At 31.8% G+C, this 16356-nt stretch overlaps 1 protein-coding gene and 1 long non-coding RNA gene across 2 annotated transcripts in view; one reads left to right on the forward strand and one right to left on the reverse strand.

Moving 5' to 3' along the window:
- LOC107448990 (uncharacterized) overlaps positions 1-16356 on the reverse strand; it is a 63746-nt gene that overhangs the window by 28288 nt on the left and 19102 nt on the right. The window lies entirely within an intron of this gene.
- Positions 15689-16356, forward strand: part of Scgbeta (sarcoglycan beta) — a 149700-nt gene continuing 149032 nt past the window's right edge. The window contains exon 1 of the mRNA XM_043040634.3: positions 15689-15835. Within this exon, the coding sequence (XP_042896568.2) occupies positions 15788-15835 (48 nt within the window). The 5' untranslated portion in view covers positions 15689-15787. The remainder of the gene's footprint in view (positions 15836-16356) is intronic.

The following is a 16356-nucleotide window of genomic DNA, read 5'->3' on the forward strand; positions in this document are numbered from 1 at the left end:
ACAAATTCTTAGAAAAATTTCTTCGCTATATTCTTTGAACCGTTTTTAATCAAAAATAATACTAAGTAAATGTTATTTCCGGACTAATTGACGATCCTTTTAAAAAATTCCTTAGACTAAGATAACATAATATGAGATATTCTCTTCCTTATTTCAGATATCCTCTGCTAAATTGATCATTTCAATGCATTGATAAATACATAACCTTTTCCTACCTCATTGTTTCCAAAAACTATTTTTCAGTTGTGTAAATAACATATATTCGCGGCATTGCTGGCATATAACAGTACTTACGCATACTACTGTGGCGTAACTACCACTACGATTATTAAGCATCAATTCACTGGTATATAAGGCATGCTAACTTGATTCAGTCACGAGGTACCTTTTGATAGATGAAGATTGCCATTGTCGATAACTCCTCCCTCCACATTGGTGACTTACGGACGTGATATGATCACGCCTATCTTGACAGTAACGCCTACTTCGATGGATGATCCACATTGAACAGTTGACTTGCTACTTGTGACTGCGACATTATCCACCTCCTCGCGCTGTTGCTACTCAGTCTCGTCTCGATCATACACAACGTCAGCCTGCATAGACTCGACTGCTAAATGCAACTCAGGAGTGACTACGACAGTGAAGTTAATACATCTCTCACATTCAGCACTCAAAAACCCGGTGACCTTAATCCAGCTCTCTCGGTCTTTCACAAATACAGCAACAAGTGGTATTCGTTCATCGAATTCTATCCCTGATAAAATACTGGTGGGGGAGTATTGTGACGTAACTACAACTACGATTATTAATCATCAATTCACTGGTATATAAGACATGCTAACTTGATTCAGTCACGAGGTACCTTTTGATAGATGAAGGTTGGCATTGTCGATAACTCCCCTCCCACACTACCTTTAGCGAGGAAGTGGACTAGTTCTACTGAACGTCAAAGCTATATATTCGAATTTTTCGATTAGAATCAATTTTTATATTCGAATCAATTCTATATATATATACTGTGGATTCTTCTGAAGGTATTTAGTTGACTCCTGAACAGAATTTTTATTCCTGTTTTTTTTCTTATGTTATAGGAAAACTGCGTTTTGTGGGATTAGGTCTAAACCCTATCAAGAACCTGATGGAAGGTCTCGATATGGTTCATATCTTTGCTCTGGGCAAGCCAGTTCACTCGATAAACGTTCAGACGTTATCTTGCTAGACGTCAGACCCAGTTCCAACCACAGATCCTTCAATCGTCGCTCCAAAAGACCCATTTCCATATACTCACGATCTATTATTGAGGAGCTATGCACCTAGATTTTTGTAATCAAAGTCTTATTTATGAGTCGAATAAGAAAACCAAGCAGGAGTGTTTTTTTATGGATGGTATTTTTAGCTACAATAATCCCGAATGCATGTTAAAACTCGTGGAGTATGTATACGATTGGTTAAATGCTGTGCTTCAAAATTTATCTGGTGAGTTTCCGTTGGTCTGTCCCAGTTTCTTAAATTAGCCGACTTAGGATACATTCTGAAACTCACAGTTCAGCTTACTTTTTTGAATCAAGAAAGTCACTATCGATTTTGGGTAATCCAGCTCGTTAAATGTGCCCCTTAAATATGGGCCATTTCTGTGACACCCCGTCGTTTATCCTTTTCTCGAAAGCTTTACGGTGGTCTTCTTGGCAACATGTGACTGATGCCAAAGATGTTTGCTATACGATATTTTAGAGGGGAATGTGAAAGTTTTTTCAGGTAACGGTATTTGCAAAAGCTTCCAAATACTTATTGTTAAAATTTCTCCCAATACTCGATCCAGGAGTTCCCTTGTCTTTTGGATTGGGTTTAGAATTACTAGGCAACGGAGTTGAACATTAGCGGTCGTAAACCCAAAAATTGGGTCGGCTGTTCAACAACGATTATAAAACAAAATACTTATTGTTAGATTATACATTAAAATTATGAAGATGAATAGGATTATTATGCTCTTAAAATTACTGTTGAGTTTATTATTATTAGAAACTTAATGACGAAACAATTATTTGTAAAAAAAATAAAATTTATCCTACCAGTTAATTTAGAATTTATTGTTAGTATAACAAATAATGGAATGAAATTATTTTGATTGCATTTCAAAGCCAAAAAAAGACAACACCATTTGAGTTCGAAAAACACAAATAATGTCCTAAAAAGACTTCCCACAGCCTTTTACTTACAGAATGTTCTTTATTTTTGACCTGCAACTGTTTCTTCTTCTTTTTTTATGATTGAACATTTCCCAAAAGACAAAGTTCTTGTACGATGCGAAGAAGAGCCATTCTAGGACATTCAAACGCAGCAGAGACTAGGAGAAATGTTAGTGCAGAGGAAAAAGAAGTAAAAAGAAAAGAAAATATTTCGAAAATCAACATTTTTTATTTATTTCTATGAAAAAAGATGCTGAGGTGAGAAAAACTTGGCTTTGGTTGGATTTAACTTTTTATAGTGCTAGCAAGATATATAGGGCAAGAAATACAATTTTTTTGTATAAATAAACGTAACATGAACTTTCCGTTTGTGATATTCAGAATCCGAAGAGAGCCACTACCTAACTTTAAAGTTCATCCTAACAAAAAGGCTAACTCGAATGCCTATTACCTTACAAAAAGTCTAACTTTAATGTCCAGCTAAATTTCCTTTTTCGGTTTTGAAACCATTCTAGTTATAAATGGTTTTAAAAACGTGAAGGTTTAAAATGCTCCTTAATATAAACTTTACTGTTAATTACATAAACATACTGATGTAGGTTATTTTACTGTAATTTTAGAATCAAACTTCTAACACTGTACATGAAACTCAGAAATAGCATGGCATCCGTTCTCCCCTCTTGCTTAATATGTTCTTATATGCTCCCATTTGTGTTTATTTTGAATTTTTCTAGAATATTTGGTGATTTTTTGGTTACCGAAATTTCATTTGCGAATCGATTTTCGTTTCTTGTTCCTTTGGTTTTCCTCGTACTATTGTATTGATATATCATGCTTTGAAGCTATATTAGTTCCGCAGTGGACTGATCGTTAAGACACGGTTCCCAGCAGATCACCAAAGTTAAGCATCACTGACTGCGGTCAGTGTGCGGGTGGGTGACCACTTGGATCAGTCTGCGTAGGGTCCGAGGGTGTGCTGTATTGGTTCTCGTTAAACTGTGCTACTGTAAAGTGCTCGACTTCGCGTGCAGGTAGTTGGGCTACCGAAGCATGGGTGCCATCCCCTCTGCAGAGGATCAAAATTGTGATGGCATGTCTTCGGATCATCCTCAGGGATGCTTCCCAGACCGCCGCCAATAGCCCATTGTGCAGCTCTAGTGCGACGTAAATGAACTACAACAACAACATTGAAGCTATATTAATGCAATAACAGAGAGCATATACTCTACTCGTCGTGCACATATATATATATATATATATATATATATATATATATATATATATATATATATATATATATATATATATATATATATATATATATATATATATATATATATATATATATATATAAATATATATTATATTTATATATATATATTATATGTATATATATTATATTATATTTAAAATTCTATTCCATTGTGACAAGTCAGCACTGGGAGTATGATCATTTGCTTTCAAAAAAGCACTTAAGTGACAAAAAAAGACACTAAAATGAAATCAAACATGTAGAATTTTTTTCATTAAGGAATGTTTGTGATTTACTCTTGTATCCTCCATCACTCTTCGATATATCCTTTTTTGTATGTTTCACAAAGAAGAGATAGAACATTTTATAGTAGGAGTAATTTATACATCGGGCAAAAAGCACAAATTTTTGAATAAATATATGTAATATGATCTTTCCACTTATGATATTCAGAATCCGAAGAAAACAAAGCTTTCTTCCATTTACAAAAGTCTAAGAAAAACATTGAAGCAGTTTCAAATTCAGATAAAATGCATTCAGCAATTGTAGTGTTTCAAATAACAAGTATTCAAGTAGAATACTTTCAGCAATATGCAGTTCTATTGCGTATTGCAACTCTGATAATTGATGTGATGTTACTATTTCATGGAAGATTTTTCCATTATAATTTTTAAACATGGAAAATCACTTAAGAAATAAATTTGGAACACCCGAACTTTTGTATTTAATTTAAATGTTTGCAAAAATACATTTTATTCGTAAAATTTACAATAAGTTATAATTTTTACAAGACTAAGCAACCAGATTTCTTTGAAAAGTAAAATTCATTTCTGATTTAAGATAAAGTTTTCATAACCTGAGATACAGTAATTAATAAGTGTTAAAGAGATTCAACGAAAATTAATTATCATTGATGCATTAGTTAATTAGTTTGGAAATCAGAAATATGAGTAATTTTTTTATAATAAAAAGGCATTTTTTCGACAGATTTAAATTTCTGATTTTTAAAATTAGAAGTGCAGACATGACCTCTTAAAATTGGCTCCAATTTTCGAAACAAGTGGTCGAAAGTTTGACCCTGTTAACTTTAATTTTATTTTTTGCTTATTTTATGCGATATTTATTGAAATAATTCCAAAAATTAATCAATTTTGAACGAATCAAAACAATTTTGTATTTTTCATTCTGAAAAATAATTTTATAAAACAATTTAATAATTTATGTTAAATAATTATTTTTATTGTTTTAATTGATGATAAATAATCAGTTTTTAGGCATACCTTATTAACACTAGATTAAATTAAATATTTTCGTATCATATAATGCGTAATCTTTTATTTATCGATTTAATTTAGACAGTTTGATTATAATTAAAAAATAAGTATTTTTGTTAAAGATAAATTTTAAACAAAAAAACTTTCTCAGGAATCTTTCAAATAACTTATTTACCTTATTCAAAAATTTTCATAATATTATGAAATCTTGCATTGTTAAAAAACAAGAAAACTTTATTTTTATTACTTGAATGAATAAAATTAACTTGCTTTTGATAATTTAGTGGTTAGATACGTTTGTAAATAATAAAAAGTTCTGTGAAATATTTTTATTAATTTATTAATCATAACTGTAACGTACACTTAACTTATTTAAGTTAATTTTACGTTAAAGTTCATTCGCTTTTGCCAATTTATTGATACGAGTCTTTATTGTTTGACAATTGTTTGGGTGTTTTTTTTATTATTCTATAAAAAAAAAGTTTTTTTAACGTTACAGAAATATACAGTTAATATTTTTTTACTTGTAATACGCTTTAGTGATAGAAATATGATTGCATGCGTTTGCTTTTATTAATCCATTAAGTATTATTTTTATTAAATGAACGCAAGATAAAATTAGCATGCTAAGGTCGATTAATGGATGATAATTGATAATGATTGTGTGTAATTATTTTACTGCTCTAATATTTATTATTTAAGATAAGTAAAACTTTTTCCTTAACGTACTTAAAGCATTTTAGGTATCTTAGAAATAAATTTGCAGAAAGTCAATTAGAAGATAGCTTAAGGAGGAAAAAATAATGCATTTTTTGTGTTTCTTTCTCCATACAATTACGGGAACTCTAACGGAAAATAATATAGTTCTTAGCTTTCACTTTTGGGAATAGTTAAAGTAAGTGGTGAAATGTGTACTATTCGAAACCAAATACTCTCAAATGTAACACTTTTATCGTTTATATTTACTGTTTGGATAAGTCTTAGGTACAATAAAATAAAGAAATAACAATGTTTTAGTTGAAAAAAATTACATTGAAGCAATTTTTTATCTTAATTGTTATCTCAATTTTTTTTAACATTTATCTCGTAAACGACATCAATAAAACTTTGCTAGAAATTCACCCTGATGAGAAAAAAAGTAAGTGGATTACGAGACAGAGGAAGACATTTAGAGTTTTAGGGAATTATTATGTCTTATCAATCAGCATAGTTGCAAACAGGGGAAACATGGAAGGTTTGACCCATTTTATCTTTTTTTTATTTAAATATTTATTCAGCTGGATCATCACCAGGTTGCAGCTTTGTATTGAGCAGAATTTCATGTCATTTATAATTGTCACATTTTTATTAATTTTTAACTAATTTTAATTTTTTACGAAAACTTTTTCATTTTTGTGCATTTCTCCGCTTAATTCTTTTCTATTCATTTTTTTCAAAGTTGTCTAAATTGTTTTTGGAAAATCTCAATCAAAAGTAAACAACAAAGAGAAAAAATGCGATAGATGTTTCCTGCTTTTTTAATTGCTGACAAAACCAGCTTTAAAAATGTATAACATTTGTTTTAATACTAAAGTTAATATTTATATGAAGAGAAAAATGTTTAACTAAACATAATCTTATCTATATTAACTTTAAAATAATCAATTCGAAGAAAATTTCAGTTCTCATCTTTTTTAAAATATCTAATTATTTCATGGTTTCAGAATCTAGAAACCTTTTTTAATTATTAAACTGGAAATTTCCTCGCTTAATATTGTTATTAGTTTTTTTCTCTCCAAAATCTGCATGGATTTAAAGATACTTTCGTTCAATTCATTTGAAATTCAATGATAATTATCTACTTTAAGATTGTTAGAATATATCCAAAATAAAATTATTAAATGTATGTTTCACTTATTTAATTTTAATCCTGTCGTAATAGTTAAAATTTTCTGCTTTATTTCTTGTGCAAACTTAATTAACAGATAAGACTGTGCTATTAACATAAGGTTCTTTATTTCTTTCTAAACAATAATTAACAATAATTATGTTTCATTACAAACAGAATTAAATTCATTATAAATATAAAATAATCATTTGTGTATAATTTTAAATTCCTATCAAGGTTCAACTTTTTACTTTAAACATGATAATAGAATGGAAAATAACATATTATGTTTGCTTTAACAAACTAATTAATTTAAGAAGTACTGCAGCCTTGAAGCTGAGACCATACATTTTTATAAAAATTGTTGAATTATCATTTTTACAATAAAGATCTTTACGAATGCAAAATTCTCTTACATTAGTCACAGTATTATACTTTCACAGCCTTTTGGAACAGTTTTAATTAGTTATGTAATATACTGGGTGTACTACAAAGACCGCCCTTTATGCATATTTTAAAAATTCTTATCGACATATCAAGGGTCACAAATTCAGGTGACTAAAAAATAAAAACGCAATGAAAATCTGTCAAACCACTGAATAAGTAGCTTATATATTAAAATCCAGAACAGTTATAACTGAATGTGGAAACTTGATGCGTTTCTAATAATCATCTTTCTAACTTCGGTTTTTTCCTTGTCTTGTTGTTTATTAAATTCACCTCCCAGAACTCTAATTTGTCAGATTGTAATAGCAGTTTTTTTTTTGCTTAAATATTAATTTGCGACCCCCAATAGGTTAAATTTTCGTTTTCGTTTTTTGATAGGGAATTTAAAAATATATGTTTAAGGGTGCTCTTTACGGAAAACCCTATATAAACCCTCTTAACTCCTAACATCTTAAATTTCTGATGAGAATAAATAGATTTAAATACAGTACTTACACGGAAATTTATTTTACCTTTAACCAAAATATTGAGCAAATTCGCTGACAAGCTTCAAAAACCTTCCACAGTAATATGGCTCATAAAGCTGTGACAAATGTGAAGGATATAAAAGTTCAATACGAAATTTTATAACAGTGGTGGTGTTCAGGACAATTTTCAGATTTCCTCGGTTATCTTAAAACTCCTTGAGCCAATTAATATGAAAATTAGCTTGAAGATAGATTGACAAATAAAATAAATATCTAACATTTTTAATAAATACACATGATCGCATGACACGTAATGGAGTCAAGTAATGTATGATATCACGTGACTCCATAATGCTAGTTTAATCAGCGACTTTCTTTAATTAGAAAATTTTCTCCAAGTGGTACCGGCTAGAATAGAGAAGGCCTCAGCACGGATCAGTTTAGTAGTTCGACGTAACGAAAATAAACTGCGCAGTGAATGATAAGTAAGGAAGATGATACTACCTTCGGGTTACTAAGCTGCGCAATGGAGGAAAATAAGAAAACTGTCATTTCGTTTGGAATACTAAAGGATCAAATTTCTTGTTTATGGTAACCAGTGCTGAGGCCTTCTCTCTTCTGGGAGGTATTGGTGGCACTGTATGGATGAGAATAATTGCCACTGTAAGTCGTAAACTGTTTTGCTTCTTGTTAAGAATAATGATGTGAGGTATTTATACCATTAAAATGCACCACATATTAACCCTGTAACACATATTAACCCTTTTTTGTTCAATTCTGTAACTACTGCTTCATATCATCAAACTCCGATTATCATCCGATTGCGCACAATCATGCACGATTGTTTCGTAAGTGTTATATCATTCTATCTCCCTACTAAATTTCATTTTAAATTGATCTAATGCCTCTGATGATAATCTACGACATCAAAATTTTTTTCGTAATTCTTAAAAACCTTGAGCTTAACCAAACTCATACTTTTAAACTTCAGACCGAATTTCACATTCGGAACAAATATTTATAAGTTTCAAGTAATGTTTTTTTGCGTTCCCAAAAAAAAAACGTTTTCTCCCGTTTCTCTTCAGAAACGGATGATTAGCTTTTTGCATTTTTTAATTTTTCCTCTAGTAAATTTATGAATCTATGTAACAGAAAATATTCTTGAATAAACTTTAATTCATTAAATTGAGTCATAAATATTTGTTAAGTATAAACCTTAATAGTGTTTTAAAAAAAATTAACTTTCAAGCCTACGGAAGAAGGTTCACTATAGACCATACATGAGCTGCAATTGACCGCTTTTTAACTAATCGAAGAAAAAAATCTTCGAAGTTTTAATTCCCATGGTAATGCTAGTTATTAAGTCTATTGAGCAGCTTTGATGTTATAAGAATTTTATAAAAATACTTTGAATTATTAAAACACTTATTTCTCCAACAACAAATTGATTCCTATAATTTTTACCAGATTCTTGAAAAATTTTCTTACCGAATGATTTATTTATGAATTTTCTATCAATATTTTTTTTAATAAAGTCAATTTTAATTGGATAGATGATCTTATAGCTGTGTTTAAAAAAAATAAAGAAAAAGCGAATTCTTCCTTATTTGGTATGAAACAAATAAAAACTCTCTTCGAAACGCAATCGTCTCAGAGTAGAGCGATTTTTATCGCCAAGACGTTAGCACGTTCAGACTTGATTGTCTTTTCTAAAGAGATTAGAAACTAGCGATGAAAATCACTGAAAGCCATATATTGCAGTAATTGTATTGGGCTTAAACAAATTAAACCTAGTAAATAAAACGCAATTTTGCTAGATTCATGACTCAATCTCACTCCTTTATTATGTGTTACATAAACATTTACGAGGTACATTCTTATTTTCGAAACTAACATCGATAAAACATTTACATACCAACGATTGGATATTTAATATTAATCTATTTTTCCTTAAGCTTTTCTTTTATATTCGATTAATTTAGTTTTCCGATATTTCTATTGGAATAAAAGTACTGGGATCATCTATATACCATAATATACCCTCAGAATAATTTCCTTTTTGATGGTAAATGACAGCAATCTATGGATACACACGAGGAAAGTTCTATTCTTCTTAATGCTTTCGAAGTGTCGCTTCATTGCACAAAGTTTTGCCCACTTACGAATTTGCCGATACAGAGTCGTCACCCCTTCTCAATAACCTTCCAACTCTTTATCACACTTTAGTCTTTTCGTTGATCGTATGGGGATTAATTCCATGGAAGTTATGCTACACTACCTAAAGTCTCTCCAGAGATTGGTGGTATAAGCCCTGGATTCAAGTGGAAGACATTAAGGTTAAACTAGCCATGTTATAGAGTCAATGTTGCAGGATATAATGAGAATTACCCCTGGTTTGTTTCAAACTGCACTTTGTCTCCTCTTTTCTCTGACAATCTTTTGGTGTTCGACATTGTTGCCACAAGAGACTAAGTAATCTTGAAAGGAGTTGACACCTGCATATTTACCTTAGAGTTAGAAGAGAATTACAAAGATTAAGTGCTCATTCAAACAAACTGGGACTGCATAATGCTGTATTAATTAAGTACTTAGTTTTGCTATCAAAATCTTTTAGGTTATGAAAAGTAGTTAAATTCTAGATAAACTAGCTTACCAAGATTCAATGTATTTAATGTTTAAGCTATTGAGAATATTATAAAATAATTTAATGAAGATGAGAATAAGTAAATGAAAAAGAGGATACACTTAATAAGGTAATCGATTTCTCAATTTTCTCTTTTTAATCTCTTTGTTCTCTTGTTGAAGAGAGAAGATACCTAAGGAAAATTAAAGCATCAGGATGCTTACTTTTTTTTACTTATTTTCTTTAGAAGTCTAATTTTATTATTGAGTAGGCAAATCCTAATTAGGTTATGCTTAGAATAATTTTTTCTTTATTACATAGGTTAGAACTTATGAGCGAAGTTAAAAAATATTTACTACTGTAAAATTGTCCAACTAGAAAAGCTCTTCGCGTCTAAGTATTTTTATTCTTCTTTCACGAAATAATCTATTTTAAAATCTGAAAGAAGAAAAAACTTGAATTCAGTAAATAGCCTTTTTTTGTAACTTGATGAAACAATATTAAAAACATTATATTTAACAAACACTCATGTTCATAAATTAAGGGTAATTTAGAACCACACAGAAATTGAGCTCTAAAGTAAAAATATCAGCTGTAGAATTATCGCACACATCCTCGAAAATAATATGCAAATTACAGGAAGCCACTAAATGAGTTCGATAGTATGTCACAATGACAAAGAGTGTAAGAGAGGGGTATATAAGAAATAGTGACAAAGAAGTAAAATTGTTCACAAGCGTTCTGTAAGCCACCCCATGCCATAACCGAATAGTTATGACACAGAAGACGCACGTGGATGATTTACGTGGCAGAATGATCGGCCGCTTTGACTGTGGGCGTACTCAGATGGAAGTATCCAAGGAACTTGGAATTGTTCAAAGTATCCTCTCTAGACTTTAGCAACGATTCCAAGACGTCAGTACAGGTTTCCCCCGAATCACAACGTTTAATGAAGACCGGTATTAGGCAGTAATTGCCAAAAGAACCAGACGGACATCTGATCTGTCTTGTCAGCTGTCTGCAGCCACAGATACCACAGTTTCAAGGTAAATCTTGTACATATGTTTGGGAAATATTGGTCTATATGCTCGCAGGCCTGTCAAATGTGTTCCGTTCATGGAAACTCACTATCACCAGCGATTCGCTTGAAGAAGCGAACATGCAATGTGGACATCGTCACGTGATGTTTTTCGACGAATCCCGGTTTAGCTTGTAATTTGATTCACGTCAAACTTTTATATGGAGAACACCAGGTAACCGTTAATACCAAGACAGCATCACTGAACGACAAATTCATTGAAAGGCAAAATTTATCTGGACATCATTCTGGAACAGCGTGTACATTTGTTTAGAGATGCCATAGAGGGCTAAATTTGTCTTTATGGATGACAACGCCTTTAATCTCAGGATATCATCGGTATGGAATGGCCAGTATTCTCACCTAACTTGAATCCGATTGAGCATGTTTGGGACATACTTGGCCGACGAGTTGCAGCCTTTCAACCATCTCCTACAAATGTATCGAAACTTCGGTGATCATTACTTGCCGAGTGGAGTAATCTTCCCCGAGATCAGCTCGGTAATTTGATACCCAGCATGTCTAGGCGTTGAACCGAACTGTATTCACTTGCTTAGGAGACATACAATGTATTAACCATCATACCAACCTTATAATATTAAGTTTTGTAAAGGAGATATTTTTTATCATTGATCTGGGGAGGAGAAAAATCATAGTTTTTATGAATTTTTTCAATTATACGCTATATTTTTTATTCTTTATCTTTTCTTAATAAATGGGCTTTATGAATAAGTCATCACATCTGTTTTGCTTCTGAACCTTTGTTCGTAAAGCTGACATTTTACATAATAATCCGTGAGTTGAACTTATTTATCGTTTAAGTTCGGTCCGATGCTTTAGGAGCATTTTTTTCTTTTGACAAAATGAGTCAGAATTTTTTAGTATTTTTAATTTTACAAGTTCTCCAAAAATTGTTCGGTCATAATTTTAAAAAATTAGATTTTCTTTGCACTCTTTTTCTGGAAGTTTTCCCACCAATGAAAATGCCGAATTATTTTTTTTCCTCCAAGCTAACCAATCACACATAGTGTTTTCACAGGCGCTAACAGCAATGCCTCTAAGAAAATCGTTACAATTCTTGCCTTGACGCTAGTTTTCTAGATTTCATTTTAATCTTTTAAAACACATTTTAAGTAATAAAAAGGCTCTTTCAAGAGCCACTATGTATTGATAACATTTAATTTTGCCCCTTTTTGTGATGATTAGGAAATAACGAGTTGTGTTTTGTATATGTATTATATGTTCAATATGACACTAACTAGTTAGTGAAACGAAAACCCTGTAACACTACGAATTCCTCGTAAAGCCCCATGGGTTCATAACAGTTATAATTCATTTTTATAATAAGTTGATCTTAAAAAACATTTTTAAACTAGTCTTTTCAAAACAAACACTGTATCGAAAAACTTCTAAATAATTTCTAAAAATGTTATATAATAGAGTTTTAAATCGCCTCAAATATTTCATCAATTCTTATTAACGTGGAATTCATAAAAAAATTATTATGCTGACATTTTTCCAGTTCAGAAGTTTAAATTGATAATATGTACTTTTAAATCAATATTTTATTGAAAATGTGGACTTTAAAAGTTAAAATGTCATTATTAAATGTGAAAAGTAAGGAAAAAATTATCCTTGTATTTTAATGTTGATTTTTTAATATTTTACATTTAAAAAGCTTTCATTATAATTATAAGCTAAACTTTTATGTAAATTTTACTATTATCTAATTTCCATAAAATTTACAAAATTTCGAATTAATTTGATGAAAATTCAAACAGTTGCGAAACTTTCAACTTTATAATGCCAAAATTATTCTCTACGGATTTTCAGATGATAACTAGTGAAAAATAGCGTATCAAATACAATTTCAGAGATAATTAAATTAGGAGGGACTGAAATATTTAAAAAAGTTAAATATGACTAAACATTAAATGTTGAAACAATTTAATTAAAAATAGTAAAATGCATAAGAAAATGAGTATAATGTGTGCTTGCGATAGTTCCCAATAATATATACTTATTTTACAAGTATATAGTATTATTAATGTGTTTATTATTCTTGTTCTCATTTTTAAACACAAATGCATTTTCAATTATTACATTAGTTTTACTTATTATCTTAAAAAAATATTGAGGGCAAAGTTTCAGATTATATGCACAACTCAATTTATTTTCAGTCCCGCAGTGGACTGATCGTTAAGACACGGTTCCCAGCAGATCACCGAAGTCAAGCATCACGGGCTACGGTCAGTGTGCGGGTGGGTGACCACTTGGATCAGTCTGCGTAGGGACCGAGGGTGTGCGGTATTGGTCCTCGTTAAACTGTGCTACCGTAAAGTGCTCGACTTCGCGCGCAGGTCGTCGGGCTACCGAAGCGGGGGTGCCATCCCTTCCGCAGAGGATCAAAATTGTGATGGCATGTCTTCGGATCATCCTCCGGGATGTTTCCCAGACCGTCGCCAATAGCCCATTGTGCAGCTCTAGTGCGACGTAAAGTAACAACAACAACAACAATTTATTTTCAAGTTAAATACTCATTTTTTAGTATATAAAGTTTGAAATTTAAGAACAATGAAATTAATTTCTGATTTAAGTACTTATTTTTAATTATGCATGTTTATTCAACTCAGAGTAGTATTGGACCTCGTTAAAACTGTTCTACCGTAAAGTGCTCGACTTCGCGTGCGGGTCGTTGGGCTACCGAAGCGGGAGTGCCATCCCTTCTACGGAGGATCAAAATTGTGATGGCTTGCTTCGGATCATCCTCAGGGATGTTTCCCTGACCGTCCCCAATGTCCCATTGTGCTGCTCTAGTGCGACGTAAATTAACAACAACAGCGTCCGTCTGTTAAACAAACTGATGCATAAAGGTAGTGGGTTTGAACCCCGTTGTTATCTTGGATGTATAATTAACTACAACAACAATCAACTCAGAGTTCGTATTCCTATAGCTAATCATTTTTGAGTATTCATAAATGTTTAATTCGGAATACACATTTATTTAAAAAGGACTTATTTAGTATTAATCGAATATTTAAGACCTCGTTATCGGTTGGTTTCGAATCCGCTACCTTTCACACGTTTAGCGGAGGGACGAAACCCCTCGATGGAGATCCGAACTTCCGACCTCTGTTTCACGAAATGAGAAGATAAGCAGCGTTATCTCTCGGACTTGCCCTAGGAGCATGACCCTTCTACTAAATGCTCTGAAGCGTGAAGTACAAGGTTCAAATCCAGCCGTAAGTCTAGATGCAACTTTGCGTAGTCCTTCTCAAATTTCTGCTACATGTTTATTAATGTAATTATTTTAATTTATTGGGAGGGCGAGCCAACATAAACATGTGAATAAACAAATAAATATTACAATTAGAATCCAGTTCAAAAGACTGCAGGATTGTTCTTCTTTTACTAGGACTATTTTCAGCTGAATTTGGTGCGCAAATAGACGAGTTCTACGAGTACGCAAATCCTATGAGTTTGAATCTCCAAACTGATGATCGCCAATAAGTAAACTGTAATTTTCCAAGTGTCGTGGGTTCCTTGCTTAAGCATAAATAGGAATCAGCTTGTTGTGAATGCATCTCTAAACTATAGAGTCTCACTATAATAGACTTAAAAACAATATATAAGAACAGCCTACTTCTGAACTTATATACTTTTTCCAATGTACTTGAATTCAGACCTTCCAAAAACATGATGTTAGGCCAAATTTGGTATTTGACCATACACTAATTACAAAATTTGTTCTGATTCAGGTCAAAATAACGATCTGCGGATGGATGGATGGTGTGTGAATGTGCCCTCCCTGTAAAACGAGATGCTGTCTCCGGATCAGACCGTTTTCCAGACAGTCGCCAATAGCCCATTGTGCAGCTTTAGAATGACGCAAAAAAAAAATACCCTACAGTACCGGTATTTGACTATTGTTGTTGTTGTTGTTCATTTACGTCGCACTAGAGCTGCACAATGGGCTAGTATTTGACTATAAAACACTAATCTGGAGACCTGACTTTACAGTAAGAAAAAGCAGCTACAGTTGAACAATTTTACTTTTTGCTGTTTCAAAATCAAAGAAACTTTGTTTTTTTTTTAGTGTTAACCCAACTATCTGCATTCAAAAAAATATTTCCTGCAGTATACTAATCGTAAGACACGGTTCCTAGCACATGACCGAAGGCAAGCATCACTGGCTTTTGTTAGGGAGGGGGTGGGTTTTGACTTGAGGTAGTATGTAAGGTAGGGGGTGGGGTGGGAGTTCGGTTTCATTTGGGGGGGAGGGACTTTTTTGATAAGTTCGCGTAGAATCCGGTGATACGCGATATTCAGCCTCATTGAACTGTTCTAACACAGAGTGCTCGACTTGGCACGCAGGTCATCGGGCTATGGAAACAGGAGAGTCATCCCCTCTGCAGAGGTTCAAAACTGTAATTTCATGTCTTCGGATCATTATTAGGGATGTTTCACAACCCGTCACCAGTAACTCATTGTACAACTCTAGAGCGACGTAAATAAAGTACTAGTACTACTACTTCTACTAAAATGAATTGAAATATTCAGTTGCATAATAAGTCAACAGCTGTTGCAAGAATGCAGTTCCTGACGTTTTTGAAGAAAAGTAAAAGTGAGAAAATAGAGGTACGTCTCTTCTTCACATCGGTGCTTAATTTTATTTTGATGTTTTGATTTTTTCGTTCCTAAATTAACACAATTTGAAGAATTGTGTAACAATGTAAAATAGTTTTTCGAAAATAATTCATTCTTATTAAGATAGATTTTTATGCTCAATTTCCAAGACGTGAAGATTTTAAGCTGTTGATGATTTCCTTCAATGTTGTCCGCCAAACTACTTTTTTTTTTCAAATATATTGTGGTAATTTCTAAAATACAGGATTTATTCAAACGGAAACATTGCTAAAATAATTTCAATAAAGGAAGTTTTAGGTCATACGAAACTCGAGTTAATTAATGCTTTGTTTCACAATCATTGTTCTTCAAAAATTAAAAAACAGTTGTCATTGTTTCCTTAATTGATGCATTCTCAACCAAACTCAACATTTAATAACTCATTTAAATACATAGCAGCACAATATAAAATATTATGACTCTGAAATAAATTTTGAATTGTTTAGATAGATATGTTGCAAATATTTATTTTA

Source organism: Parasteatoda tepidariorum, chromosome 11 (assembly GCF_982258835.1).
Source record: "Parasteatoda tepidariorum strain Cologne lab strain chromosome 11, Ptep-v5.0, whole genome shotgun sequence".
Taxonomy (NCBI): Eukaryota; Metazoa; Arthropoda; class Arachnida; order Araneae; family Theridiidae; genus Parasteatoda; species Parasteatoda tepidariorum.